Below are 27664 nucleotides of genomic sequence, written 5' to 3'. Positions count from 1 at the left end.
TGAAACTTGTTTGCTACAACTTCTGTAGAAGTGAATTGTCTATTTAGTTGCAGGGTTTGACTAATATTGTGTAGAATATACCAAAATGTAGCCTAAATCTGTGTTTTCAGCTGGTATTCAACAATTCGTTTTGTGATCAGGTAGTTTTACAGTTAACAGCTCTAAATAAAATACCGGAACTTAAAATCTTCCAACAGATGTGAACTGGGGATCCTCAACTCAAGCTTTAACTTACTTGAATGCCCTACAGCATTCTATTCGTCTCTCAGGAGTGGAAGATCACGTGAAAAACTTCAGGTAATGGTTAATATTAAAAACATGAGAAGTTACTTAAATGTATTCAGTAGGGTACTGTCACAATGCTTCCTATCATTGTTTCCATTAAATGCCTGTTCATCTCCTGTATGTTAGAGCAACTTCGAACTTCACCACCATGGGCATCCTCTGGATGTATTTACATTAGCATTTTATTTCTGATTAAGACTGCACTTTAGAAGTAAGTCTATGGATGATGCCTGCTTATTGTTTTACATGCCTCATGATATGCCTCATGAACTGTCAATTAAATTCCTCTTTGATGAAACCAATTGGAAGATAAGTTCCAAACTGCTAATAAGCATTCAGTTCTATTTAATGTTAGACATGCCCTGATTGCACTTCAGTAATGGCTGACAGAATACATGAGTGTTTCTTACACAACTGGACAACTGATTTGTTGTCTGCCAGCATGGCTACCCAGGAAGGTTATACTCAAGGAGGCAGTGTTCTGTCCTGTAGTATTTATACTATGGAAGAAAGATTGAACAGGACTTTTACTGTGTGGTCTTGTCTAATACCAACCTGACTGACTTGTCATAGATCCAGCTGCAGTTAAACCCAGTTTTATTTTTATGTAAGTTGCTCAGGGCCATAGAAGGACATTAAGGTGCTGGAGCATGTCCAAGGAAGGGCAACAAAGTGGATGAAGGGTCTTGAGAACAAGTCTTATGAGGAGTGTTGGGGGGAAGTGGGGTTGTTCAGTCTGTAGAAAAGGAGACTGAGAGGAGACCTTATCACTCTCAACAACTATGTGAAAGGAGGTTGTAGTGGGGTGGGGGTTGGTCTCTTCTCCCAAGTAACAAGCCATAGGACAAGAGGAAATGGCCTCAAGTTGTGCCAGGGAAGGTTTAGATTGTATATTAGAAGCTGCTTCTTCTCTGAAGAGTTTATCAGACACTGGAACAGGCTGTCCCAGAAGGTGGTTGACTCACCATCCCTGGAGGTGTTTAAATTATGTAGTGCTTAGGGAAATAGTTTAGTGGTAGATTTGTCAGTCCTAGGTTTATGGTTGGACTTTATGATCTTAAGGGTCTTATCCAACCTAAATCATTCTGTGGTTCTGTTCTAGGATTCGAATATGGAAAATTAACTGGAGCTGTTGTACAGATTGAGACATATTACTCTAGGTGATTCCTACTATATGAAAAATTACCTGTTGAATTCTGAAGTCTGGACACTTCATCTTTTAAAATTAATTAGTCAGTTGTCTAGAATAACTTACTTGCAGTTGTGTGTCTCTGCCTTCTGTATGATTGTAATTTTAAAAAAGTGTATGATTCCAGTTTTTCTGTTGGGCACAGAAGTATTTAAGTTAAAAAATTCAAAGGGATGTGATTTACAAATGCGGGAAGAAATTAATCCTTTACACCTAATCTTGTCTAAAATCAGTTTCTGATTTTTTTTTTAATGTATACATTATCAAATTTAGAGGGGTTACTAAGTTTGAGACCACTTAATCATAGGTTGCCTGACAGTTTTGGAAAAATTGATCTTTATTTTAATGTAGACATATAAAAGTAGATGGGTTACTACATCTTCAGCAACAATTATGTTCTTATGCCCAGTATTTGAAAGAAACTTTGTTCTGTTAGTAAACACCACAACTCCACATGAAATTAATTCTAACCTTATTTTTCTCCTCATCTATTCCCAATTGTAGGCCTCAGTGCTTAATTATGACAGGTGCTCCAAGTTCACGTCCAGCTTTGCTTCACCTTGTCCATGCTTTCACCAAGAATGTGGGCTTGATGATCTGTGGCCATGTACACATGGTAAGTGTATTCTACCATTACTTTAAAGTTAACTTGTTTGTTTGGTGTTTTTTAACCCATTTGCTTTTTGTGTGTGGTTCTTGTTTATGTGTGGGTTTTTTTGTTTGTTTTTAAATTAAAACCTCATTAGACATTAGAAATGCAGGAGATATTTACTGGTTTGATGTGCTTATTTTTCCAGTTGGGTGTACTATAGGGGAAATGCGAAATTAGGACCTTTGATGATTTGATACTTAAAAGCTGTGGGAGGTTTGTAGGTGTAAAGTGAACAGTGGATTTCAGCCTGGGTCTCTTCTGTCTGTGTACAGTCTCATTTTCTCATGCTTCAAACAGCAGGTGGTCAAAGTGATGCTCAGTATACAGCTGCTGTGTTTCCTCCCAGTGTTACTGTTCCAGGGAGATAGGGTCCTGTGTGGATTTCTTACAAAGCCTTGTCTGAAATAAAACTTCTTGAGCAGTAAACCCAGTATCAGCTTAGCCAATAGTTAAAAATTGTTTCTAACCTTTTATTTATTCCTTCAGTTATCAGATTAATTTCATTGACAGGTAAAACAGTAGTGTGAACATGTTTTTCTTTCCTGAACCCTTTCTTCCAAGCCCAAATAATACACTAACTTTCCCTGTTTTTTATCAGCATATGGGTGTGAGTCTTTTTAGGGTTGGGAGTGTGTGAGGGCCATCCTGCAAGGGCATAATTTCAGCAGTTCTTACTACTTAAAAAAAATAAAATAATTGTCTTCTGTGGCACACCTGTAGAAGCTTTGGGGTGCAGGGGAAGGAAGCAAGCTTCAGGTAACTGTTCTTCAAAGTCACACTTGTCATGAGTTATTTTAACTTTGATATAAGGTGGGTGCCATACTGTGATCTGTACCAGAACTTCAGTTAACAACAGAGAGGTTGCTGCAGCTCTGATAAACATTGGTAAATACGTTTTGGCATATTTGCATTTTATGGTTAAGCTTCTTATTTTAAGGCCAGACTTTTTCTGTCACATAGCTAAGAACATTTAAGCAAGTATAACTTTAAATACAAAAATTGTTTAGTCTTAAATATATTTAAATTTACCACACTTAATAAATACTACTTGCTTCTGATCCAATGAACAGGTAAGAGCCAATCAGGCTAATACAATCCACAGAACATACATTTTGTTAAGCAAATGTTGGTCAATTTTGCTTTCAGAAACTTTTAATTCTTTCATTCCAGTCTAGACAAACTTAAAATTTCAGTTAGTGCAAAGGACAGAAACCAGGTAAGACTAGAGAGGTAAGATACCACAGGTGACCTTACTGTCTACTTTCAAAAGTAGGGCTGTTCTGAAAAACGTAACGTACTGTCATCCTTACAAGGAAAGGAGTTCTGATTAGATATTTTCTAGGAGTGTGTCCTGTCTCTGTTTAAAATTGTTTTCCTAAAAGGAGGTTGAAATTACCATAATCTTCACTAACTCTGACCATTTGGACAGAATCTGTACCCTTTTGCAAAAACTGGGCTACCATTATACCTTATCTGGCATTCTGCATTTTGATGTCTAGAAGGAGCACAGTGATTTCATTCTGATGGAAGTAGTAAAAGTATTTAAAGAAGAGATTACTTTGACTGCAACATAAAACTGCAGAAGTGACCCTACTGTGACAAAAGCTTTCCAGTTAGGATTATGTACACACAGAGGCACACTTCTACAGCTTGAAGCAAATATCCACATAAGGCCTAATAATAAGTCATCCTGTATCTGTGTTTCATTACAAAGCCCTTTCTTTTTAAAACTGCATTAAGCTTTGAAGGACAAGCTTGTGCCACCTGCTGGGGAAGCAGGTTTTTCTCTGCAGGAACAAGATTGCCAAAGCCCGAGCAATCTAAAAATGAGAATCTGGTTCACTCTTTGCTGCTGATAATGCTTGGTATTTTGTTGTTTTCAGTTTTTTTGATAGTGTGGAAGAATGTTTTTATGTTCTTCCACTTAGAATTGGATTCTAGGAGTGGAAAAAAAAAGAAAAAGGAAGGAGGGGGCTTTATTACAATTCATACTCATAATTTATATTCCGTCTCCTCTTTTTATTTCCCTGTTTTGAAAGGGTCCGCGAAGGCAAGCCATGAAGGAACTGTCAACTGATTTGGCTAAATATCAGCGATGGCTAATTAAAAACAAGATGAAAGCTTTTTATGCACCAGTGCATGCAGACGACTTGAGGGATGGTGGACAATATTTAATGCAGGTACACCTCCCACTTAATTAAGTGCACCTAATTAAAGTGATGAAGATGAACATGAAAATAGGAAGTGTTTTTGTACTTTGAAGTGTTTTCATTTTACAAAGTTGTCTTAAAACTTTGACATAATATAGTTTGTTTTCTGCTTAAGAAAATAATAGAACCTTTCTTGATTCCATAACATGGTTTTTTTTAAGTATTTTTTGTTCTTCCTAGGCTGCTGGTTTGGGTAGAATGAGACCTAACACCCTTGTTGTTGGATTTAAGAAAAACTGGAGAGAAGGTGACATGAGAGATGTTGAAACCTATATAAACTTATTCCAGTAAGTAGAAAGTGTGAAGGTGTAGCTCTTACAATACATTTCAGTATGTTTGGTAATAAGTCAGGAAGATCTCAGTTGCATGAAGACTATTTCATGAGATTCAGATTTTCTGTATTGCTGTTCCAGAAGTCTTCAATATAGTGGTTTGTTTTTTTTTTTTTCTGATAGGAAAATTAATAAGCAAGTCTTTATAGAATCACAGAATCATAAAATGGTTTGGGTTGCAAGGGACCAGATCATCTGGTTTCAACCCCCCTGCATGGGCAGGGACATGTCCCACTAGACCAGATTGCTCAGGGCCTCATTCAGCCTGGCACTGAAACATTTCCAGTGCCTCCCTAGGCAACCTGTTTCAGCATCTCAACACCCATACACTAAAGAATTTATTCCTAATGTCTAACCTAAATCTACCCTCTTCCAGCTTAAAACCATCACCCCTTCTCTTGTCACTACACACCCTGGCAAAAAGACCCTCCTCAGCTTTCCTTTAGGCCACTATGAGATCTACTCGGAGCCCTCTCTTCTCCAGGCTGAACAGCACCAGTTCTTTCAGCCTGTCATGTTAACCTTGTTAAGATTTCTATATAATAACCCTTTCTGGATCTCAAAAGAGTTCTGGCTGTGGTCTGATGTTTTAAGAGTTACTGTATTTAGAGGCAGGACTGGTGCCTTAGTTGCAAATCTGCAGAACCCTTTACAGCACAGTTTCTATAGAAATCAGGGTTTTTCCTGCACTGCTTCTGTAGCAATCAAGTGCAATACAGAGTCTGTGAATTGTGCTGAAGTTCTGGCTTCATTAGACCTTGCTGTCATATGTAAGAGATAGTTTATTTACTAGATGCACAGCACTGATACCAAAATAATGTAGGAGCCAACAAGGAGATAGAAAAGGGAAATCCCAGTGTAATTTGACAGTACTAACAGTCAGACCAGTTCTGGCTGAAAAATGTGATAGAGTAACTTGGGCTACAAACACTTAAGAAAACTAAAACTCGTTTCTTACAATTAAATTAAACAGGTTTTTGTTTCACTGTGGCGCTGCTCAACTTGTTCCATTTGTGCTTTACACTTCTCATTTAAAATAAAGAGAGGATGGGGGATTACAGGCAGAGATTAGAAAAGGTCCTACTTTCCCAGTTCTTAAGAGAAAAGCAGGAACACCAAATGCAGGGAAAATTAAAAAAAATGTTGTTTAGTTCTTGGTTTTTGGCGCTTTTTTCCTATCTCATTTTGAAATGGCTTGTGCTGGAAGATCTTTCAAGATCAACAATCCTGTGGTTCTCCACATTCTGAAAGAGAAACCTCAAGGAGTAGGTCTGACTCCAGGTCAGGTGTATTTCTGGAAAATACCAGGAAAACTGAAAGTTTCTGAGGCACACAGAAGCAACACATATAATCTGTACAGATTTAACAAATCAATTAATTTAATAAGTTCACTAATGGGCAAAACTCTGTCATCTTAAATCAACCACAGTTTTTCATGCATTTATTGTAGTATATGTTCATACTTTTAGTATATCTAATCAAGCCTAATACTTCCAAAGTTAAGAGTTTATTGAGCAGAATCTTGAGAAACTTCTGTCTCTGCAAATGACATGGAGAATGAGTTATTTGATTTGTGTTTGTTTGTAGAGAGGGTTTTGTATTTAAAGGACTGATGATTAATAACTATTGCAAAGCATATGATATGGTTAAGTTAATTTTTTTCAGTCTTGTATCTTGGAAGGTCTTCATTTTAGTCCTCTTTTACTCAGCCAGTTATTCAGGTGTCTTGCTTGTTTCTACAGTGGTGACGTTTTCCCTCTTTATTTTTTGAAATCCTAAGTTCCTTCCCTGTCAGACATAACGGAAATAGGCACATTATATCTAAATTACAGTTAATTTGATTCTGAATGGCAACTTCAGATGTGTTTTTAATACCCAGATGTTTTGGAAAGACTCGACTGACCTCTTCATGGTGATTTTATTTAATCATGTTTAATGTAGGGGACACTGGGAGACAAGGGAATAGATATCCTGTCTGTGTGTTGCTTTGCAGGATACACCATTCAGTTCGCTGATGCAGTAGATAATTTGGATTGAAACTGAAATTGTAACACAAGTCTATGACTTTGGAGTTTTAAGGGCAGTGTTTAATCACTGGAATTTGTTCAAAGGGGGTGTATCAAGTAGGTTATAAAATACTTTCTTTTTTTTCCTTTTGTTTAGTGATGCCTTTGACATTCAGTATGGTGTAGTTGTAATCCGTCTAAAGGAGGGCCTGGACATTTCTCACCTTCAAGGCCAAGGTAAAATGTATTTCTTAGCTATTCTTAGTACCTTTTAATACTGCTTTCTGAAAATATTAAATTAAGAGAAGTTATTAAAAAAACACCGACAAACCAAAACACTACTCTTCTAATAGAATAAAAGTTGCTGAAATTACCAAGTCTGAAATGTAAAATTTGAGTAGCCCATTTTAAGCAACAGAATTTGGGTTTCTGTGTGTTTCAGCTTTCTGTATTTGTAAGCTGTATTGTTGCTTCCCAGGGATTTGGTATCTTATGGAAACAAGGAGGCTGCAAAATTGGTAACAAGTATTTGGGATGCAAGACTAAAAATAATGAAAATCACAACAAATTTTGCATGATCCAGGAATGCTGAGAGTCTGGGTTGGGTTGCCAACTCCCGCACACAGTAGTTTAGAGACCTCAGCAGTAGGATGTCTCAAGGTTAGATAGATTTTTTGTTTTCAATATAGAATACTTGGTTATCCTTTGTAGGCAGTGGTCTTATGGTTAGTGGTATAATTTTAGTTAAATTCAAACAGAACAGTGAAGGGAGCCTGTTGGCTTTGTCAGCAACTGTCTACTGAATTGAGAATGTCTAATGTGTTTGTACCTTGCTCCCTATAATGTTGCTGCGGTGAGGAAGAATGCTTGTGACACAGGCTGTGTAGGGGGGCATCCTCTTGAGAGAGGAGAGGGTTGTTCTTTCAGTGGAAACATGTGAATGTCTTAGGATTTGGAGAGAGGCAGAGAGCCTGTCACTATGTTCAAGATGGCAGAGGAGTATGAGAAACAGCAACGAGTGAACCTGCAGTGTGAAAACAGACCTGCTAAGAAGACTGGGAAATTTAACACCAAAGGGTCAGAAGAGTCTTAAGTATCCACAAGGGATTGTGACTTGGCTTTAACTCTGACACCTAACAAGTAGCTCCACTGAAGCCAAACCTGGAAAAAAACCTTGGCTGTGAGACATACCTGGTGTGGGCCTTGTCTAAGGCTCATCTTCCTCTTGGGAGTCTGAGTGGAAACAGAAGATGTTTCACCAAGTAATGTTTTTTAACTTCTGGCTATACTTTCTCAGTTTTAGTTAGCTCTTTTATGTTTAGACTGTAGTACTGCAATTAGCACCCAAAATCTGGGAAGGAATTAACAGGAGATTGTACCTCTGCTCAGAGGAGGAGCCTCTTTGAAGCAGTTCATAAAAGATTGTTATTGCTGTTTTCTGCTTCCGCCCCCGCATCGCTTTGCCATAGCATAACAGTTGCAGTGAAGTTTAAGTAGCTGTCAGCCATCATCTCAGTATAGTCACATACCTCTGTTGATATCATATGGAACAATTAAGTAATTTATAATGTGTTTATTTGCTTTCTCAAAGAAGAGTTGCTGTCATCCCAAGAAAAATCTCCGTGTACCAAGGATGTTATAGTAAAAGTGGATTATAGCAAGAAGACTGAGACAGACACCTCTATAGCTTTTGCTCCATCATCTAGTGAAAGAGCTCCCACTTTACATAAAGGTAACTTACCACTTAGCAATGAAATTTGAGTTCTTCATTTCTCTCCTTGATTCCTTCTTCACTTCCTCTCTCCAAGGAGTTATTCCAAGGATTTTTGTCTCTGTGGAACAGAAAAGTATGTCATGCTTTTCTAGCCATTGATGTCTAATCCCTTAAGGACTTTGGCTTAGAGTTTACCAGTGTGTAAAATAAATCTTTCACACATACTCCCCTAAATAAAACAGGTAGTAGACAATGACTTACAGTGAATTTTCTTTGTTAATGAGTTTGACAGGTATTAAAAATGGCTTGAGAATCGTGCCACACATCTATATATTAATTGTGATTTGAAGGCTACTAAATCTATGAAGGTTTTTTCACCTCAGACTAGATACTATATGCAAGTTAAGAGATACAAATCATTCAGGGTACTTTGACATGACGGAAAACAATTTTCCTCTTCTTTTTAAAGTAAAAGCTTGGAGTGACTTAATAGTTAAGTGAGCAGTGCGTTTTTTTTTTTTTTTTTCTCTCTTTTTAAAGTACAAATAAGTTTCCAGATCTGGTAGACTGCATTTGTGTGCTTTTCTTTGTATGAAAATCCATTTCATTCTACATCTTTATTTTCTGACTTTTTTCTAGAGGCTAGTAGTGTTTTCATTAATACCACAAAGGAAATTAACCTTTTTATTTTGTATCTTTAAAAATCTTCCAGAGGAGGACGAGGATGGAAAGACTCCAACACAACCACTGTTGAAAAAAGGCAGGCATTTTCCACCTTTTTGTGTTGAATCATTCTTTTGCATTGTTAATTTCAGTTTTCCTTTTGTATTCCTTTATATATACATATATACATAAGACAGGAAAATACCAATCATGCAGTGTTAATTTGTTTCATCGTACCTACTTTAGAAGGTGCTTCATCTTTAGGAATTAGGTTATGCAAGACTTGCAATTTTATGGAAGTTCCCAAAAGAAGTTGGTACTGAGAAAGGATTCTGCATGTGTTTAAGATATGAGTGTCAGGGATACATAGATATATATCAAATTTCTTTTTAAACTTCTGTTCTTAAGTAGCATTTCAAATGTGTTCAGGAGCTTGTTTAGTTCTGTGTGTCTCAGATATATGTCTGGGTCCTTACTTGATTTAGGAGTAAGGGAAATACTATCTAACGGTATTGTGGAAGTTCTCCATCAATCTGTTCGCATATTCTAAAACCCATGGTTCTGGCTCCATTATTTGGAATTGTTGAATAGTTTGCAAATTAAGGCATAATACAGCTAGTTAGTGAGATAAATGTCTGAAAGAATGTGAAGTAATCATTCAAATAAACAGCATTTTGAGAGATGAATTGAGCATTTTTTGCACCCTGGTTTGTTTCAAACATTTTTTGAGTTAAGCAAATATTTTTGCCTTAACTAAGATACATCTAACTGTTCTGTCATTTTCTTCATTATTTCAATGCTGTTGTGTTTTAATAATGGAAAGTGAGATTACATCTTAAAGCACAAGATGGCTGTTTGGAAGAAGTGTCAGTGTGCAATTAAGTAGTATATTAATGTAAATCAGTAAATGTAAATATACGTGTAAGGACTAAGATGAATTTCAAACTCTTGCTCTTGTTCAAACTGAGGTTTTAATAAAGGGAAGGGGGTTAATTTTTGTGTAGTTTTTAAGAAACCTGTTTTAATGTGAAAATGCCATTGTTGTCTTGTTCTCAGCAAGTCCAATAACTTTGTTATACAAAATAGTCTCTATTATGCTTCAGAGCCTTGCACATGCAACACAGTATTTACTGCAAGATAGGATTCCAATACACAGAACTAGCTTCTTTATTTTTGACCACTTGCTTGAAGAAAAACGGATTTAAGGAAAGAAGAGAAGTGCTTAGCACATGGCATTTACTTGTAAATTAGTATCTGTGTATTTTTAGGAAAGCTTTGTCATATGCAGGAGGTAGCAGCCTAAGGCTCTGGAGTATGTATGCAAGATTAAATTGTCCAGGCAAATGACTGTATTAAGATCTTACTGATCCTTTATTTGTCAAGTGTCTGCTAAATGACTGAGGTTTCAGTCTTTAACAGCAGAAATTATGAGTTTGCAGACTCCCTAAATAAATACAGCTCAGCTTATATATATTCAGTCAAAATTTGGAGAAAATTGGAGGGCAAGAAACAATTTGTATTTAAACTTAGGGATATTGCAAAATACTAAGAAATGCGTTTCATGACTTTCAGAGTGATTAAAGAAAACACTTTAAAAATGAAATGTCATCATACTTTCTTCCAGATTCAAAGAGCCCATCAACTCCTTTAAACTTGGTTGATCAAAGACTTCTTGATGCTAGTACTCAGTTTCAGAAGAAACAAGGCAAAAGCAATATTGATGTCTGGTGGCTTTTTGATGATGGAGGTAATGTGCTTTATACTTTAAAACAAATGTTTTTTAAAAGAACTGAAGTGATTTTGAATTAATTGCTAATAGGTATATTTCAGTCAGTTCACAGGTAAAAAAATTGTACTATTAAACTCAAAACACAGTGCTGTATTTTCTGAATCATTCCCAAATTCTGTTCAATATGCAGGTTTGACACTGTTGATTCCATATCTTATTACGACCAAGAAGAAGTGGAAAGACTGTAAGATCAGAGTGTTCATTGGTGGAAAAATTAATAGGATTGATCATGACAGAAGAGCGTAAGTTTATTTTTAAAATTTCATGTCCAGTGCCAATAGATCATGTTACATAGCATAAGACTTTCTCTTCGTAGTAGCCTTCTTTCTACAAGGTAAACTAACTTTTCCTGAAGGTGAACTAATTTTTCTGCAGCATTGTCTGACACTGATTCTTTCTTTTTCAAATATTTTCTGAGGTTGTCTGTATGTGAGAGCTCTTCTTTTGTGTTTTGGTTTGGTTTGTTTTTTTTCTTCCCAAGCATGTTGTTGGCTTATAGCTGTATGCCAGGGAGGTTTGAGGGAGGTTCCTATTCACATTTAAGTTGCTTTTCTTTTTTATTCTTAAACTAGCGTTTCTATTGCCAAACACCTGTTTATCTTGTGAAATAATTAAAAATCTCATCATGCTTAAACGCTCTTTTTTCTGATACAGGATGGCTACTTTGCTCAGCAAATTTCGGATAGATTTTTCAGACATTATGGTTCTTGGGGATATTAACACTAAGCCAAAGAAAGAAAAGTAAGTCTCAAAAAAACCCAGCTTACTTGTTATTTGAATTCTTTGTCTTTCATGAATTTCATTCTTTTATCCGTAACACTCTGGATAGAGTAAGTTCCTGTGACATCCAGTATTTCACAAAAATGAAGGAAATAAATTACACAGTAACTCCAACATCAACATACAATTTTGTATTTTTTAAATCTCTGGTTCATATAGTGTAATATTAAATTTAGAAGAAGACATTCTAAGCAGTCCACTTTGTCTGGAACAACCTTCTTTAAAAAGATAAATGCTGACAACAATTTAAATGGTCTTTCTCTTACTTGGGAGTCTTAGTTGAATATAACACAAAGCTTGGTCTTCAAAAAGTCTGATTTCTTTTTTCCTTTTTTTTTAATTGCTTGGATTTTTAATTTCCACAGAAATGGTAATACGTGTAGCCTTTCTGATTTTCAGGATAAAAAAAAAATTAATTGTATATTTTTTCAGTACAAATTTATAACAAAGGTCTAAAAATAGTTATTATCTTCTCCCTTCAACTGTTCTTTACTATGTTGAAGTTTTAAAAATATCTTCTACATAGTTATGATGTATCTGAATAATTTGACATGTCATGCAAATTAGGAAATACTGCTACCTTACATAAATAGCAAATGCTAATATGCATTCTTTTATACCCTGTTTTTTAATCACCTTTTCTTAAATGTATGGAATATATCAAGCAACCAAAACTTTAGAGTACTTTGGCACTTGGATGCTTTTGTATGTCTTTTCTTCTGGGAGCATGCTATTGTAAAATGGAAACTTAGAGGTAGCACAGATTTATGCATTAAAAAGTTGAGATTGTAGAATTACATGGAAACACTTTTATTTTGTAGAAGTGATCCATAAGCTACTTCTTCTGAGACCATTGTTCTCTGTCTCTGTGGATGTGTTTTCCACAATGTTGGCATTGACAGTAGTGAGGAAGATTATTTCTTTTTGCAAGTTGCCATGCTGTATATTAAAATACTGTTAATACTTCTTTTTGTTCAGCCAAAAATAGCAATCACATTTGTTTTTTCCCTTTTGATGGAGGTAAAGTGATTGTATTGACTAGTTTCAATGAAGACCACCAAGGGCAGAAAAAAACATGTTTTTTTAGTAGTGTGGAGGTTTCCTGGAGAAATGAGACTGCCTTAGTTAGAAAATAGGCAGAAAACAGGCATAGAGGGAGGGGTTTTATGGAAGGCAACGCTTTGCTAATACTGATTCTACAGTATATCCTAAGATGTATTCCTTAATGTTTGTTAAATTTCCCACACTGTAATTCACAACCACAGAAAATGTGCAATACCTTGTCTTTATGAAAAGAACACTCACTAGCATATAAATGCAGTTACTTCCTTGGACATAAGACATGCATTTTAGTATGTTCTGCTAAAAATCTTTTTTCTTACATCACATGGTGGGGCTATTTGAAGACGAGTTACTTTCATAACTTGTGGCAGCTTTTGCTTTTCAAGTATCCTAATGGGTATAAGAGTAGAGGAAGAACTTTAATACAAGTTGTTATTTCTAGTAGAAGTTACTTCCTCTTTGGTTTTCAGAAGATTTTCTTTTAGAGGTTTGCTGAAGTTTAAATGAATTCCTCATACAAGTGGAACAGGAAGATAAACAAGATGACTGGTTATTTGTATTTGAATGTGGCTCTCAAGAGTGTAATGGAAAGGTAGAAAATAAGCAGAGTAACAGCCAAAAAATCCTAATGATGCTAGCATGTCACTCGTTAGGGGTTTTTTTAGTGTTTAAACTTTTTAAACTTAGAAGTTTAAAATTCTTGTCTTTTTTATTTAATTCTGAAGAAGCTGCTGTTCGTTGCTATACATTTTCTGAGGTGCTGCTCTTCAAATTTCAAACAAGTATAGTAAAACGCTAGTAGATTTGTTTGTTGATTGTTTTTAACTGGTAAAATTTATATTTAGTTTCATGATGAACAGTTAAAGCTCCTATAGATGTACATAGTTGTCTTTGGAATTACTTTTTGTATAGAAAGAACTGATGTTCCAACTGCAACTAGCAGTGAAAAAAATTTCAGTTCACTTTATTTTTATGTGGTAATAAAACTTACTCTATGATACCATGAAGGTCATTGCTGACATACAGACTCGTATGTGTTTTAATCTGGCTGTTCACTTAATCCTCCAGTATTGCAGCTTTTGAAGAAATGATAGAGCCCTTCCGACTTCACGAAGATGATAAAGAACAAGAAGTTGCAGACAAAATGAAGGAGGATGAACCCTGGCGAATAACAGATAATGAACTCGAGCTTTACAAAACAAAGGTTCTGTATTCTTCAGTGTTATGTTGCATATTGTTAAACTTTCTTTTCCTACTGCGTTCTTTTGGGAAATGCTAAATGACTTTTCTATACTATTAATTTAGAACAATATAGTTGATATTCAGCTGTTTGTTGACCTTTTTCTTTATTCTTTTCAAAACTAACGTATTTTGCTTTGCTATAAAAAAAATTGATCCAAAACCACTCATCTAAACCTGATGTTACGAAACAATTGAAGATCTTACATTTTTGCCGAGCATTTTTGTGTGATAGCGAAATCAGGTACTCATTCTCAGGTGCTTCTGTCCTGTAACAGGATACAGATACACACAAGTATCTATAGAAAGATCTAAAGTTCTTCAAGATGGTCTTGAGTATATTCTATCTGTACCTTCTTTTTCCTTTCTGTGTTCTTATTTGGAGTAGAGAAGGAATGGTAATTGTAGATTATTGTGCATTGGAAGTGTTAAAAAAAGGAAACAGCCAGCAATCTATTTAACAAGATTTTAAAAGATACAAAAATTACAGTTAACTTAGGTAAATTAACTGCTTAATGTCTTGCTGTTCCTCATGTCTAAAAACTCTGCCAAAACTCATTGAGATAACTGAAGTGATTTATTCTTTCATCTGTTGATAGCTTAATTGCTTCTGCAGACATTAGCCCATGAGCTAACTAGACATCTAGACAACTAGACAACTAGAGCTCATCTGGAAACAGCAGAACTATAAGAAATGGTTAACTCAATTTTTGCTAAAAACTTGGTTGACATAAAAGAGGACTGAAAATTACTGAGGAAGCTACCTCAGATCTCAAGACAGGATAGGGTAGTACAGAAAGGGAGGCCTGCCTGTAAGGGAGATAGGCTTACTAAATGAAGATGATGTTTCAGTTCTGTCAGACCTGCTCACTGTGAGCTTATAAAATAATAGTTCAAAGAACCTTGAAGAGAGCATGAGGGGCACTTTGCTTCCAGAAGCTATGGAGAATGGTATCATTGTTAAGAGGAACTATCTTAAAGTTAGCTTTCATGGTTCTTGGCTTATTTGTGTGTTTTTAAGCTTCTGCTATCTTCTCTCCCAGAGTTGCAATTGTAGATATTTTGAAAAACTGAACAAGATGCTAAACTGCGGTGGAAATACTTGCTTTCTACAAATCACTCCTACCAATTGATCGTAACTGGTTTTTGTTTTTCTTGAATAAATGAACTTTTTATAACTTATAAAGTTTTTATAAAACTTATACTTACATACAAAAGATGTTCCTAACAAGTTTCATTTTAATTACAGACGTACCGCCAGATTAGGCTAAATGAGTTGCTGAAAGAGCACTCAAGTACAGCTAACATAATTGTCATGTAAGTAAATTACTTGTGTGATTATCCTAGTTGATATTGAACTGTAATTTGTAATATAATTATACATAAATACAGGTTAGGGAAAAGCCTGCGACTTGGCATTGAAGTGTAGAACTACTTAAGGAAGCTTCAGTGCTGAAAGCAGTGATTACAAGTACGGAGCTACTTGTGCTGATGAATGAAAAATGCCCTGCGTGGCTTCATGCTTCTGGTACACTACTTCAGGTGATTACCTCCGTATTTGTAGTGTGGCTCCAGATCCTTAGAATTCCTTCCACTCCCACATGCCAACTATTGCTCTCTTTTTCAGGTCCTTCTTTTCAGTTATTTTCCTAGGAAATCTCTTAGATAAAAAGTTAGATCAACCTCCTGCTGATAAATTTCCATACAATTACTTCAGTGTAAACAAGCAGAACACAGATCGTAGGTTTTCCTTTGGGAGCCTTCTTTAGAGCTCCATGATGTAGTACCACAAGTAAAGTCTTGAGTAGTGCAAACAAACCACCTTTTTAAAAGAAGTTGTGGCATGTTTTGGAAGGATTTTGAGAAGGAATTTTGGACTGCATCAACCTGGCATCTTAAGAAAAAGCTGTATTTTAAAATAATGGAAGAGTCTTTCAAGAAACTTGTCTTCAACTGAGGAGAATTCTGCATGAATCTACCTGAATACAAAATGGTGGTAAGACGCCAAAAGTAAAGGGTATGTAGTTGTAAAGGCCTGTGGTGCTTTTCCCCTCATTATCTGAGGGGGGAAAATAAATAAAAAAAAAGAACCCAGAACAAAACACAGAAAAGCTTAGGAAATTAAATTTGACATCTGCCTCTTTGCAGAATGATATTTTATATTTATATGCTATGACTTGTACCCCACCAGGTTTTTCTAACTGTTGAATGTTTTTTTTTTTTTCCTTGTGACTTCTAGGAGTTTGCCAGTTGCACGGAAAGGTGCTGTTTCTAGTGCACTATATATGGCCTGGTTGGAAGCTCTTTCTAAAGATCTGCCACCGATTCTCCTTGTTCGTGGGAATCATCAGAGTGTTCTTACCTTCTATTCCTAAGAGTACTGCACATGGGACAGCTATGATGAAATGGTACTTCAGTGCCCAGGGGAGAGTGACTGACATGGTCTGTAGTTTATTAACATCACAAAGGCAAAAAGTGACTCTTCTTTCACAATTTCACTGACTTGAAAGCACACAAGGAAAGTCACTGTATTTCTAAAGTTGTGACATCTTCAGTTTTATTCTATATTTTCTGTAATTTAATCTTGCTTAATGGGGGGAGGATTCCTTGTTAGAGTGAAGAACAAGACAAGCTTTTTGTTTGCTATTTGAATAGCAGCAATAAATGTTTTATTTTTGATCAATGAAAGGATTATAGATTTATAAAAGCCTTTTAGCCTTGAGGTGCCTTCTGAAATTAACCAAATCTCATCCATACATCCTATTTTGTAAATTTATATAGAATGTCAAAATCTGCCTTCAACTAAGAGTTTAGATCAGACTTCCTTTAGTTTCTAGTCACTTCCATATTACAATAAAAATGAATGCTGCTTTTCAGTCTTCCATTGAGCTATTAGTTCTTAGTACTGTATGTTTTCTATTGTCAGAAAGTTTTTGGGTCTTTATTCTTACATCTGTTAGATTTAAAGGTTAGAATTGGGGCAGGTCAGTTGAACTAAAACAAATTTGTCTGATGTTACTGTCAAGATTCATGCTACTAAATTTTGTATCAGCTAAAATAAAACTAATTCTTTCAGCAGAGAGGTTCCTTTTCTCAGATTTGACAATGTGTACTGCTTTGGTACTATTCTGAGATACACAGCTAACATTAGCTACCTTAGTGAAAGATACTGGTCCATCTTTGCTCTGTAGCTCAAATATGAATCAGAATTCATCTTACTGACTGAGGCTTTTCATCTTACTACAAACTTTAAGAGAAAGACCTGTCCTAGTTCTTGGCCTATTACGTTTTAGTGTCACTTTCAACTTATTTTGAAACAAAACTCAACTTAAGGCTTGAATGGGGATAATATAAGCAATGTGATACTATCTAACAGAAAACAGTAAACACTATGTGGAATCTATCCAATATGAAATGTAAAAGCTACAGTTCTCTTGCATTTTTCAACAAATGGTTAAAAGGACCACTAGTTAGTAGAGGAGATGTTTTTAGGTCAATTCGTTCAGTTGTCAGAAAATGCATTTAGTCTTATTAAATAATACTCAGGTTTGATTGTCTAGCAACTTAGATCTATTCCATACATCCTACTTTATACATTTTCTATGTTCAATAAAGAAACTGCCAATCTTGTGTGCCCTTTCATTGTATATTTTGAAAACTTCATAATTTAGTCTTCTGTGAACACCTACACTAGAAATTTCACTTGAGCCTTGGTATAAAGGTTAGTAATGTGAATTGTTTTTAAAATTCCTAATATATTTTAGATAGAAAGGATTGCCTAAAAACATTGCACAAGCTTTTGATATTAGCATTGGACATGCAACTGGATCAGTTTACCAGTGGTTGAGTGGCTTTCATTTAAGAATGCAAAGATAAGGTGTATTTTTACGCTAAATACTAGATCAGATTGAAATGTTCCTTTTGAAGGACACAGCATAATCATTGTGTGAGTAAGGTAGAGCTTCAAGTTGTGATTAAAGATAAAAACATTCTACACAGTGCAGTATACACTGTTGTCAAGTTATAGGTAAAATACAAAAAAATCTTTTTTTGCTGTTTCTGTCAATTGGATTTAAGACTATTGAATCATTTCACTTACAAAAAATAAGAAAAACAAACATGCATGTTTTGCTGCTAAGTGTGAGATAACTGATGCCAGCATGAACCCAGCTTGTTAAGATAAACATTTTAAGACAAGACAGTTTGAAGTAAAAGTTCTGTTTCCTTCCAGGTGAGGGGGTGGGATCAAACTTACCTATTACAGCTTTTACAGTGTTTTAGGGGATAAGGATGTCACATTTTGAATATGGAATCATTGCAGTGTTTTGTCTTGTTTTGTGGGTTACATTCTTTCAAGCAGATGGACAGTAAGGCATGGACTTAGTGCTGCTATCTTAAAAAAAAATAAATTAAAATGTGCACAGGTACACTTATTTAAGATTTTTTTCCCATTCAGGAAACCATTGCTTGTGATCTGTAACACAGAAACCAAATGAAGTGTGTGTATACATGCATATATGTGTATAAAATTATATAAAATATATCTAAATATGCATATGGGGATAGTTATGGTAATGGCTGTCAAATAACGTAGGATGCTTTTCACATGCACTCTCAGAAGTCCACTAACGCTAGGCATGAGGTCAAGTTTCAAGATTATTTGCTACACTAAAATTTCAACAGTTAATGGTAATTGTTTGCAACGGATGTCAGTTAGTGGCAGTCACTCCAACTTGTGCTTTGATTTTGACACCAAATTTAGTTATGTTCCAATCATTATTAATTACTTGAAAAATGAAATCACTTACACATGGGAATTCATACCCTCTATAGATTAGGTTTCTTTGTATGGGTTTAGAAAGACAGTAATAGCTGGTGAAAATCAATTATTTATTTGTTCACTTACATTTGTATTTAGGTTTCCTTTTACATACATTCTTTTTATATGCTTTTTTCTGACATTACATATTTAAAAAGAACTGCAAATAATTTAAAGATTTGAGCGTTAGTGGGTAATGGCCCACTTGGTTTGATGATGTAAGATTTGATACTGTACTGTAACTGTCACACACAAATGCTTTTCTAATGTTTTAACGTAATTATTGCAGTTAATACTTTGTACCAGGGGGATGTCACTGCAATAAAAGGAAGTAAATTCAATACAACTGTCTTGTCTAACAAAGCCTTTTTTTTAATTGTTGGGTGATAGGAGATACTTTCCTTTATTGTGGAATTTGCATAGGACCATGAGTAAAACTTAAAGCCATTCAGATGTCTGGTGTAAGGAGACAAGTGTTTTGTTCTTGAGAGCAATGTTTGCTGCTGTTGTTTTGCTTGCTTAGATTTGTCATTACTTGCCAGACAACGCAGACAAATGTGCAATACATGGTATGCTTAAAATGGAACGTTAGTGTCTATCTGCCTATCACACAGCCAGTTCGTTTTCCCTCTGAATGCAGTACAAGCCTGTGTAACTCCTCTTTCTTCCTCAAAATACTAGTCCACTGGGATATGAGGAAATAGCATTGGGAAAATAACTTGTAAGTCTCTTGTTGCAAAGCCACTTTTAAGCAAGATACATTTGGTCTTAACTCCATTAATGTATATTCAAGTAGAAACTAATTGAAAAATCTTAACTTTAAGAACATAATTGAGAAATGGCAAGTTGTTTTCTCATACCAAATGAACTTGGAACCACTGAAGAGCTCCTTAACCACATCAATGTTAGTGTTTCCTAGTGTGGCTGGGTGACTGAGAATTTGTATTTTAAAATTAACCTTTAATAAATTGATACCTCTGCTAGATATCCTTAACTCACTAAATCTTTGTGAAGTTTCTCCATGCACTTAAATATAAGCCTTGGGAGTGAGACCTTCAGGGAAAATGGAATGCTAGTACATTGCAAGCTTATATGGCATTGGCTCTAACCTTTCTCAGTATGTAAACAGAAGGGGAAGGTATATAGCAATTTCTCTAGATCTTCCTATTTGCTGGAGAAGTCGTTGAGTACCATTAGCTGAATTTACAGATAAGTGACTTCACGTATACTTTTGAAGATAAAAAAGGAAAATTGTCTCAAGGCTGACCTCATCACTTGGCTACACAGTCAAATAGTAAAGATTCAAACTACATAGTAACCTTGTTTGTTTTTAAACAGAAAAGCTGGATTACTCTAGTCCACTTCTCATATAACCTCCAGTAAATCTTGCATCTAAAACCTGGTTTATGTTCAGGTGGAGTGGGAGCTAGTTAAGACTTCAGTTTCACCTGATGAAGGCTGATGGCCTGCATTTAGGAGAGGGGGAAACAACTTGGTGGAAATAATCACTTGGGTTAACTTATGAACGGGAAGAATAGATGTAGAAGCAGTAGCATGAACCTTCTCCAAAGGGAAGCAGGGAGGACCTTTCTCTTGAAAGGGAAGAGGCCTCATAGGCCCAGATGGATACCCATCTCACACTGACAAACTGCACTGTATCCTTTGGGCTGCGTACGTCAAACTTGCAGAGTCCTCTATGAGACCGGCATAAGTGAAGCCTGTGCTTGGCCCAGTTTGCTGTTCTCACCCTTGATCTGTTGTCACTCTTCCAGATAGGGTTTGCTTTGTAGTTCTAGGAATCTTTTCCAGCACAGCCACATTTACCTGCACCCCACAGTGCCCTGGGGAGAGGGGAAAATGGAATCAATGCAAAATTTAACCTTTGAACCATCCCCTTGCCAGAGAGCCCCGTTTCTCACCCCTCGCAGCCCTGCTGCCCCTCGGGCCGTGCCGTTAACAGCTCCGCAGCCACTGGTGCCAGTTCCTGGTGGCTGGTGCTGGTTGCTGGAGCCACTTCTCCCATCCCATGTAACCGCCGGCCCCAAGGAGCATGAGACCTCCAGGCTCGGCCAGCAGCTGCCCTGGCTGTCTATTCCCCATAAACCTGCCCCTTTGGAAGTGCTCCGATGGCTGCTTGCGCGGGGCGGTGTTTGCTGCAGGCGTATTTTCCTTATACTTGAGCAGAATCTTGGAACACATGCTGGGCTGCACAGCTCTCTGTTCACCCTGTGAGGACCTGAGGAAAACTGACCCTGACAAGCAGCAGCGAAAACTAAGGCCAAGGTGAAGGTCAGGGTCTAGGTGCCTTGCTTTCAAAGTCCCACAGCTCCCGTCCATAGCGACGATTGCAAAACCCGGATAATAAAGCATGCTTTTCAGTGAAACAAATAGAATCCACTTCCTCCCTTCAGTTTTCGAGGAATTCAAACCACAGCAGCAGCACCAGGCGGCACTAGCGTCCTTCGGCCGTGAGTGACGCCTGAAACTGCCCTGCCAAGCTCGCTCTTCTTTCACCATTCCCTCGGTTTCATGGGCTAAACGACTTAGTGATTTAAATAAACAATGCCTATCAGGCAGGTGCCATCCAGTTTCAGAGCAATCCATAACTTTCAACAACATATTTTTGCTTCACATAACAAGACAAACAAGACAGATGTCCACCACCTTCCACAAGTAGGAGCAAGATGATAAAGGCTTTACATCCTCCCAAAATATTCTAGTACTGGCTCCAAATTATTGGAGGAAAACTAACAATGTAGCACTAGGCATTTCCAAGTTTATTACACTTGAGAAGAACACTTTGTTGAAGTGTTTCACGACTAACTGAATCTTGGATCATCTCTCTGGAATTAGATTTGTCTCTGCAAAACATGGTAAAAAAGTCATAAGGAAAGGATTTCCACAGGGTCTAGCTGGGGTTTGGAAGTTGCTGCTTTCTGGTTCTTGCCATGCTTGTACGCACCTAGAAAAATGGAGCTTGATTCTCAGCTTTTTGAGAGCTGGCAACAAAGAATAATGCTCTACAGGGTTCAGTCTGTTGGCTTTTCTTGCAATAAGTGTTTCCTGGAAAGCTCCCATTTTGGACAAAGAGTAGCCTTCTTGGAAACTTGCTGCTAGAGTTGTTAAGTCTTCAGTTGAGAAGACCTCTGGAGGTCTTTTTATTTCTGTAGACATCACTCATTTTACCTAGAAGCAGCTTTGAATCATATCAAGATTTGCACGACCATACCTGAAGGTAGATAGGTCTGGTTTCAGGCAATTTTATATTGTCTTGTTTATATTGATGCATTATTAAATGTCAGATGAATCTGAATACATATCTAGGCTTCCTGGAACAGCCAAGGCAACTGAATCCCATAAAATACATCAGTAATTATGAAAATAATTACAATGCCATAAGTGCCCTGATTATTTTCTTTCTTGAGTGAAATTTAAGTATATTATTCCTTTAAAAACCTATGCATCTTATATTACTTTATTAATATTTTAGGGGAGAGGGAAAGCAGGGTAGCAGGAGAAATATTTTAGCCTGGATCTTTGAAAGCATGGGGAAGAGCAATTTTTGCTGAAAAATGTTCTCAGACACTAGGAAAACTAATTGTTACTGCATCCAGCAATTAAAACCTTAGACCTTCAACATGGTTTTTATTGCAATTAACTACTCCAGAAGAACAGCAATAGAGTATGGAGGGCTGTAATTCTTTTGGTGCAGTCTGTCTTTTATTATATTCAGAAACTAAAGAGTACCTCTAAACCAAGACTTTTGTATCTTAATTCAGTACTTAACCCAATGTGCCCGATTTCCTTCTCTTTGGCTATTACCACTGTGACAAAAACATGCAGTCAGTATTGGCTATTAAAAACAAGATTGTGTAGCTCATGTAATGAGGTCTTTCTGGAAACCTTGCATATTTTAAGAAAAAGGCTTTGCACTGCTGGGTTTCTCTGTGTACTAGATGAAGGACATTCAAGGAAAGGAATGCCTACATTGATTGTCTTATCAGATTTTTGTACTCAGGTAGGATGGAGGTTTTACACTCCTACTCTTAAATGTATGGGGAATTTTTTTTTAGAGCCTGCTTATTAAACTGAAATTTTGATAAGCAAAAACTTCTGCAAGGTTGAATGTAGTATATGACAGATTTTAAGAGATCGGAGGCAGGGTTTTAATTTTAATTCCTGGGTTTCAGCCATGTAATGAAAGAGAAACTAAGTCAGCAAATGCTGTATAACTTTAAATGTGAATGAAGAAGGGCCTGCATCATACCAGGTCCTTTTTCTGCTCCAGAATTCTTCACATGTACAATTAGATGTGTATTGTGTGTAAAGAACACAGACATTTCAAAGACAAAAGCTACCCCAAAATAAGCTTTATTGCAAGAAAAGTGTTGCCTTACTGATACAAACCTTAAAACTTTTTTCTTACAAATATTTGATTAAAAATATACAAAGTTTCCTTTTCTTTTCAAAATCCCCAAACTCAACAAAAGAAAAGAAAAGAAAAATCACTGAGTATAACTTTATATAATCTTTGGTCAGCACTGATATGCAACTGAAACAATCCTGGAGTCAGCATGTGCTTTGGCTGTTTTCACATATGAGATTCTGTTACATGACTTGTTACAGGCACCAGCTGTCAAAAAAGCACCACTGAGACATACACTTAACACATAATGGTACCACATTAAAAAAAACCCAAAAAACTAAAGTAAACTAAATGTCAACTCATTGTACAAACATCTTTCTTACAAAATAAGCTATGATAAAATGAGGCATATGGTGTATAACTACAGCATTAATGAAACTTCTAACAAATGGATTTCAAATACACATTTTCCTTGTCTGTGCTGCATAACTCATTTGCACATATGGCAGTCCTGATACAGCTCTCAGTTTTTTAGTAAATGCACCATTATTTCAAGCCAGCACCAAACAGTAAGAAACATCACACAGTCCCTTCAGAGAGACATTTGCTTCAGCTGCCTACAGTATGCAAGTTTGTAGAGCACCCTTTCTAAGAATGAGGTGTGGTTCATGTGTGGTTCCTTGAGGTTATTGGAAGTACAGTACAGTTTGGCTCTGCAATTCTAATGGTATAAAAAGCAGTCAAGGTATTTTGCTACAGTGGTTGTGCCTCTTCTTCCGTTATTTGATGTGGCTGATTCAGAATTCAATCCTATTGAGCTCCTGTGAAATATGATCTCTGCAGAGACTGATATTGCAAGTCTTGTCCTTTAATACTCTTTTTCTTTTTTTGAATACTCAAAGTTTTGCAAGAGTACTTTAAAATATCCAGAAGATATATTACAGTGCTCTTTCAGCTCTGATACATTTTTAAATTACTTATATACTATTTGGATGACTGGCCCAAATACAGAAGGAAACATCTTTCAAATCTATTTTTTTTAATTAAGAAAGTACCTCTAAAATGTTATAGTTCAAATTTATAAATCTAAAGAAAACCAAGCAAGTTTCCCTTTTTGCTTACATAATTTGTTAATTTCTCCATATATTATTGCATTAAAAATAAATAAACTTCTTTCTTTTTTTTTTAATTAGGAACTATAGCAAAATACCCTATGTGTTACAGACTGCTAAGAGGAAAAAATAGTTAGTTCACTTTTTTGTGCCATTTAGTGCCACATGATGACTTCCTGAACTTTAGCTTTTTATTATACTTCAAATTGAGGTTATATAAAAGATACAGTAACCATGATTGTAATCAGAGTGTTGGTGGTGGCAGAGCTACCCTCCTGCAAGGGTGGTTCTGCAGTCTTGGCAGGATAGAGAGGTCTTCCCTTCTTCCTTCTGTGACTCTTTTAAAGCCTTTGAAAAGCAGATATGCTCAGGTGGGTAGACAGGTGGACAGAAGTGACTGAAGAACTGGACTCCATCTGGAAGATGGCTAGTAGAGGTCTATCCACAGCCTCATTCTGAGAGTTTCCCCAAGCTCTCCTACGAGGTAGTTGTCCTCATTGCTGTCTTCCAGTTTCTTTAGCTCCTTTTGCTTGTATAGAGGAATGCTAGTGATTTCCAGTGTGTGAGTTCCAGGCACTGACTTTTTCTTAACTGTGTGCAAATAACTCAGTCCATCCCTCTGATGGATTCGGAAGATGCCATTGGCGTTGCCACGTGAGATAATGTACCGCACGTGGTTGGTGAGGGGCTCAATGGCTGGCATGAGTTCTAGGATGTGCTTCTTGCTGTCAATCCTGGAAATGCTGACTCTCATCTTTAAAGGACTATCCATGTCTAGACTTCCCAAACTCATCTGCTCAATCTGAAGTAAAGGAGGAAATGTTGTTTAGAGCAGGAAAGAAACAGATATTCACTTGCATTGAGAGAAGGATACTATGTCCTATTAACAGTTTCTGCATTCCTCAAAATCTAGCAGTGAAAGAAGAAATTGTAAATCCTTTCCACCTGGAAGAACTCTTTGACTCAATTTAACACACTCTAAATCCTGAAGGCTTCTCACTCAGGCTTAACAGGATAATTAAAGTCATAGAATAAAGTCTATAGAGGGGGCTCAGATTTCAGATACTTTTCAGAATCTGTTTAACTTCATGCTTGCAAAAAGTTCATGTAAATAAAAGACCTACGTTTACATTAGCAGTAAAGGCTGTACAGGAAGCACAGTCCTGTTCTTATGATCAGCTTCAGTGAGGAGCTTTACAGAAAGACATACCACAACACTGTCTGGGAATTCCTTGAAACTTCTGGTAAAACTTTTTAAATGAATCCTGGGACTTGTAAAAACAAGCAGGATCAGCATTCAGTGATGAGGAAGTACAGTGATTATAAAAGAAAGAGGAGAGAAGCACTGTGTTATTAGACTTCTACAGAAAGGGCTAGCATATCACATTGTCCAATAGTATTTTGATCACTTGAATGCAGTTTTTCTGACACATCAGTCATGTGCTCTTTTTAATTTGAGCTTCAGTATAGTTATCCTGCAGGTGTGAATCGGTACAGAGGTTTTAGCTGTGAACACAGCTGGGGGCAGGAGGAGAGAATTAGTACACCCTTAGGAGAATGATCTAACAAGCAACAGCTTTTGAAAGTGCTTCTACAAAAATATATAGGCTGTAGTCTTCATTAGGAATCCTGATACTAAGTGAGATACTGAGACTAGCTGCCAAGATCCTTTCATGCTTGTAAAGACAGCAAAGGATTTCTCTCTTTGAGGGCACTCCAATCACATGTGAATGCATATGTAATGTAATTAAAACACATGGTGAAAACAAGGAAAATATATGGACAGGAGCAAGTTCTGTAAATACTGCACTCCACAGATACCATTAAGGATGAGTCGATTTATTTTTTCACATAGTTTTATGGGTTTGAAATGTCTCACTTTTACTGCTCAGGCAGCTGGAGAAACTAGAAAGGTTAATGCTATGTAGTAATAAGAGATAACAGTTATGAACTACGTCTGAAATTAACTACAATAGAAAAAAATGCTTTTCAAAACATCTAGGTATTTCTGCAGTGGGTTGACCACAGAATTCCATCAAGAATCTATTGGGAGTGGTGATAGGGAGAGAAAAGGCATGTTTGTGGCAAGTGTGGATGTGTGTGGGGAAATAAATTTTAAGTGCCAATATATGCTTTAGAGCAGAAATTTTAAGATTACTGGCCTCTTTAGAAACTTTGCCAATACAAGAAATGGCTTTGATGGTATTATGCAAAGTAGCATGTACTAAGGCTGGAGCTTCTGGATTGTTTTATGCCCTTAGCCTTTCAGAAAGGAGACTTGTTTCCCCATTCTTTCACTGTAACTTGTGTGGCTAGCATACACTAACATTTTAGTTGAGGGTTTGTTTGCATTTTGCCAGTTTGCATTACACGGCTCTTGTACTACCAAAGGAAAATCTCCGTGTCCCCTCATCTATAAATCGAGTTAGTTTCCCATTACTGCTGATTCCAAGACCATAGCACAACATACCATACAGATAAGGCAGATAACAGATACACAGGTACTCTCTTCTAATTTTTGGAAAAAAAAATCCAAACAACCAACAACCCAGATCTAAATGGTGTAAATAGCAGGGCTGTTGTTTCAGGAATATCTCATAACATAAGCCCACAAATTAAGCAGACAAAATGCAGTGCAAAAATAATTAAGTCTGAAGTGCAATTCTCTAATATCTCAGCAATTCTGCAAATATTGGATTTAAATGTATCAGCTAGATACATTTAGCATCCCACAATTGTGAGCAACCATAAGGTACACACTTAGACTAACCTGATCTGCAAGAAGATCTAGCTGTCCCAGACCATAAAACGCTCTCCAATCTCTTCCTGACAGCAGAAAAGATTGCAGATATGACCAATTTTCTAGCTCTTTATAATTTTATATATAAAGAGCTCTTTATATAGCTCTTTATATTTCCCTGAGTCTATTTTGAGGAATTAAGACTATATCTCGCACTGTAGAAGACTCTTTACAAGCTTTATAAACTTCATCCATCCATAGTTGTTAGTGACTTCCTGATTGTCACATTGTTCCTGCCAATAGGATCCAAGTGTGAAAACCACTGAGGCAGAGAAAAAGACTTTTGCCATTGAATGTGGTCTGCTAAAAAATTCCCTCCATTTACTAGTAGTGCTGATTATGGTATCTCTGAAAATGCCTCAAAGTACATTATAAGGCTCATTTTTTCTGGTACGTACAGTGTCATTAGCACTTCTCTTCCTCCTGTTGTCTTTTTTGGAATAGCCATTGATTTTGCATTCATAACATGCTTCATGGGACAAAGCATTCTCTTCATCAGCATCTCCATTCAGTGGCAGGTACTGACCTTTGTTAAATCCCATCCCTGAGACACAGTGGCTGTTGAATAAAAACATGGTTTAGTCACTTCTTGCAGTTTTATGAACTGTCCTGTAAAATGGAAAGTGAGTGTATGCAATCTGTACCA

General features: G+C 36.5%; 2 protein-coding genes across 2 annotated transcripts in view; one reads left to right on the top strand and one right to left on the bottom strand.

Annotated features, from left to right (window-relative positions):
- SLC12A2 (solute carrier family 12 (sodium/potassium/chloride transporter), member 2) overlaps positions 1-16797 on the top strand; it is a 42918-nt gene extending 26121 nt beyond the window's left edge. Inside the window, exons 15-27 of the mRNA XM_009998164.1 lie at positions 198-297; positions 1979-2090; positions 4166-4306; positions 4517-4623; positions 6832-6911; positions 8266-8406; positions 9101-9148; positions 10676-10798; positions 10971-11082; positions 11495-11581; positions 13751-13886; positions 15171-15238; positions 16161-16797. Coding sequence (XP_009996466.1) covers positions 198-297; positions 1979-2090; positions 4166-4306; positions 4517-4623; positions 6832-6911; positions 8266-8406; positions 9101-9148; positions 10676-10798; positions 10971-11082; positions 11495-11581; positions 13751-13886; positions 15171-15238; positions 16161-16296 — 1391 coding nt within the window. The 3' untranslated portion in view covers positions 16297-16797. The remainder of the gene's footprint in view (positions 1-197; positions 298-1978; positions 2091-4165; positions 4307-4516; positions 4624-6831; positions 6912-8265; positions 8407-9100; positions 9149-10675; positions 10799-10970; positions 11083-11494; positions 11582-13750; positions 13887-15170; positions 15239-16160) is intronic.
- A 7848-nt stretch (positions 16798-24645) lies between these two features.
- FBN2 (fibrillin 2) overlaps positions 24646-27664 on the bottom strand; it is a 148652-nt gene continuing 145633 nt past the window's right edge. Inside the window, exons 63-65 of the mRNA XM_009998148.1 lie at positions 27413-27576; positions 26523-26530; positions 24646-25020 (exon numbers count right to left, since the gene is read on the bottom strand). Of these exons, the coding sequence (XP_009996450.1) occupies positions 24646-25020; positions 26523-26530; positions 27413-27576 (547 nt within the window). The remainder of the gene's footprint in view (positions 25021-26522; positions 26531-27412; positions 27577-27664) is intronic.

Source organism: Chaetura pelagica, unplaced genomic scaffold (genome assembly GCF_000747805.2).
Source record: "Chaetura pelagica isolate M959 unplaced genomic scaffold, ChaPel_1.0 scaffold145, whole genome shotgun sequence".
Taxonomy (NCBI): domain Eukaryota; kingdom Metazoa; phylum Chordata; class Aves; order Apodiformes; family Apodidae; genus Chaetura; species Chaetura pelagica.
The sequence above is the reverse complement of the archived record's forward strand: the minus strand, read 5'-3'. Positions and strand labels throughout refer to the sequence as shown.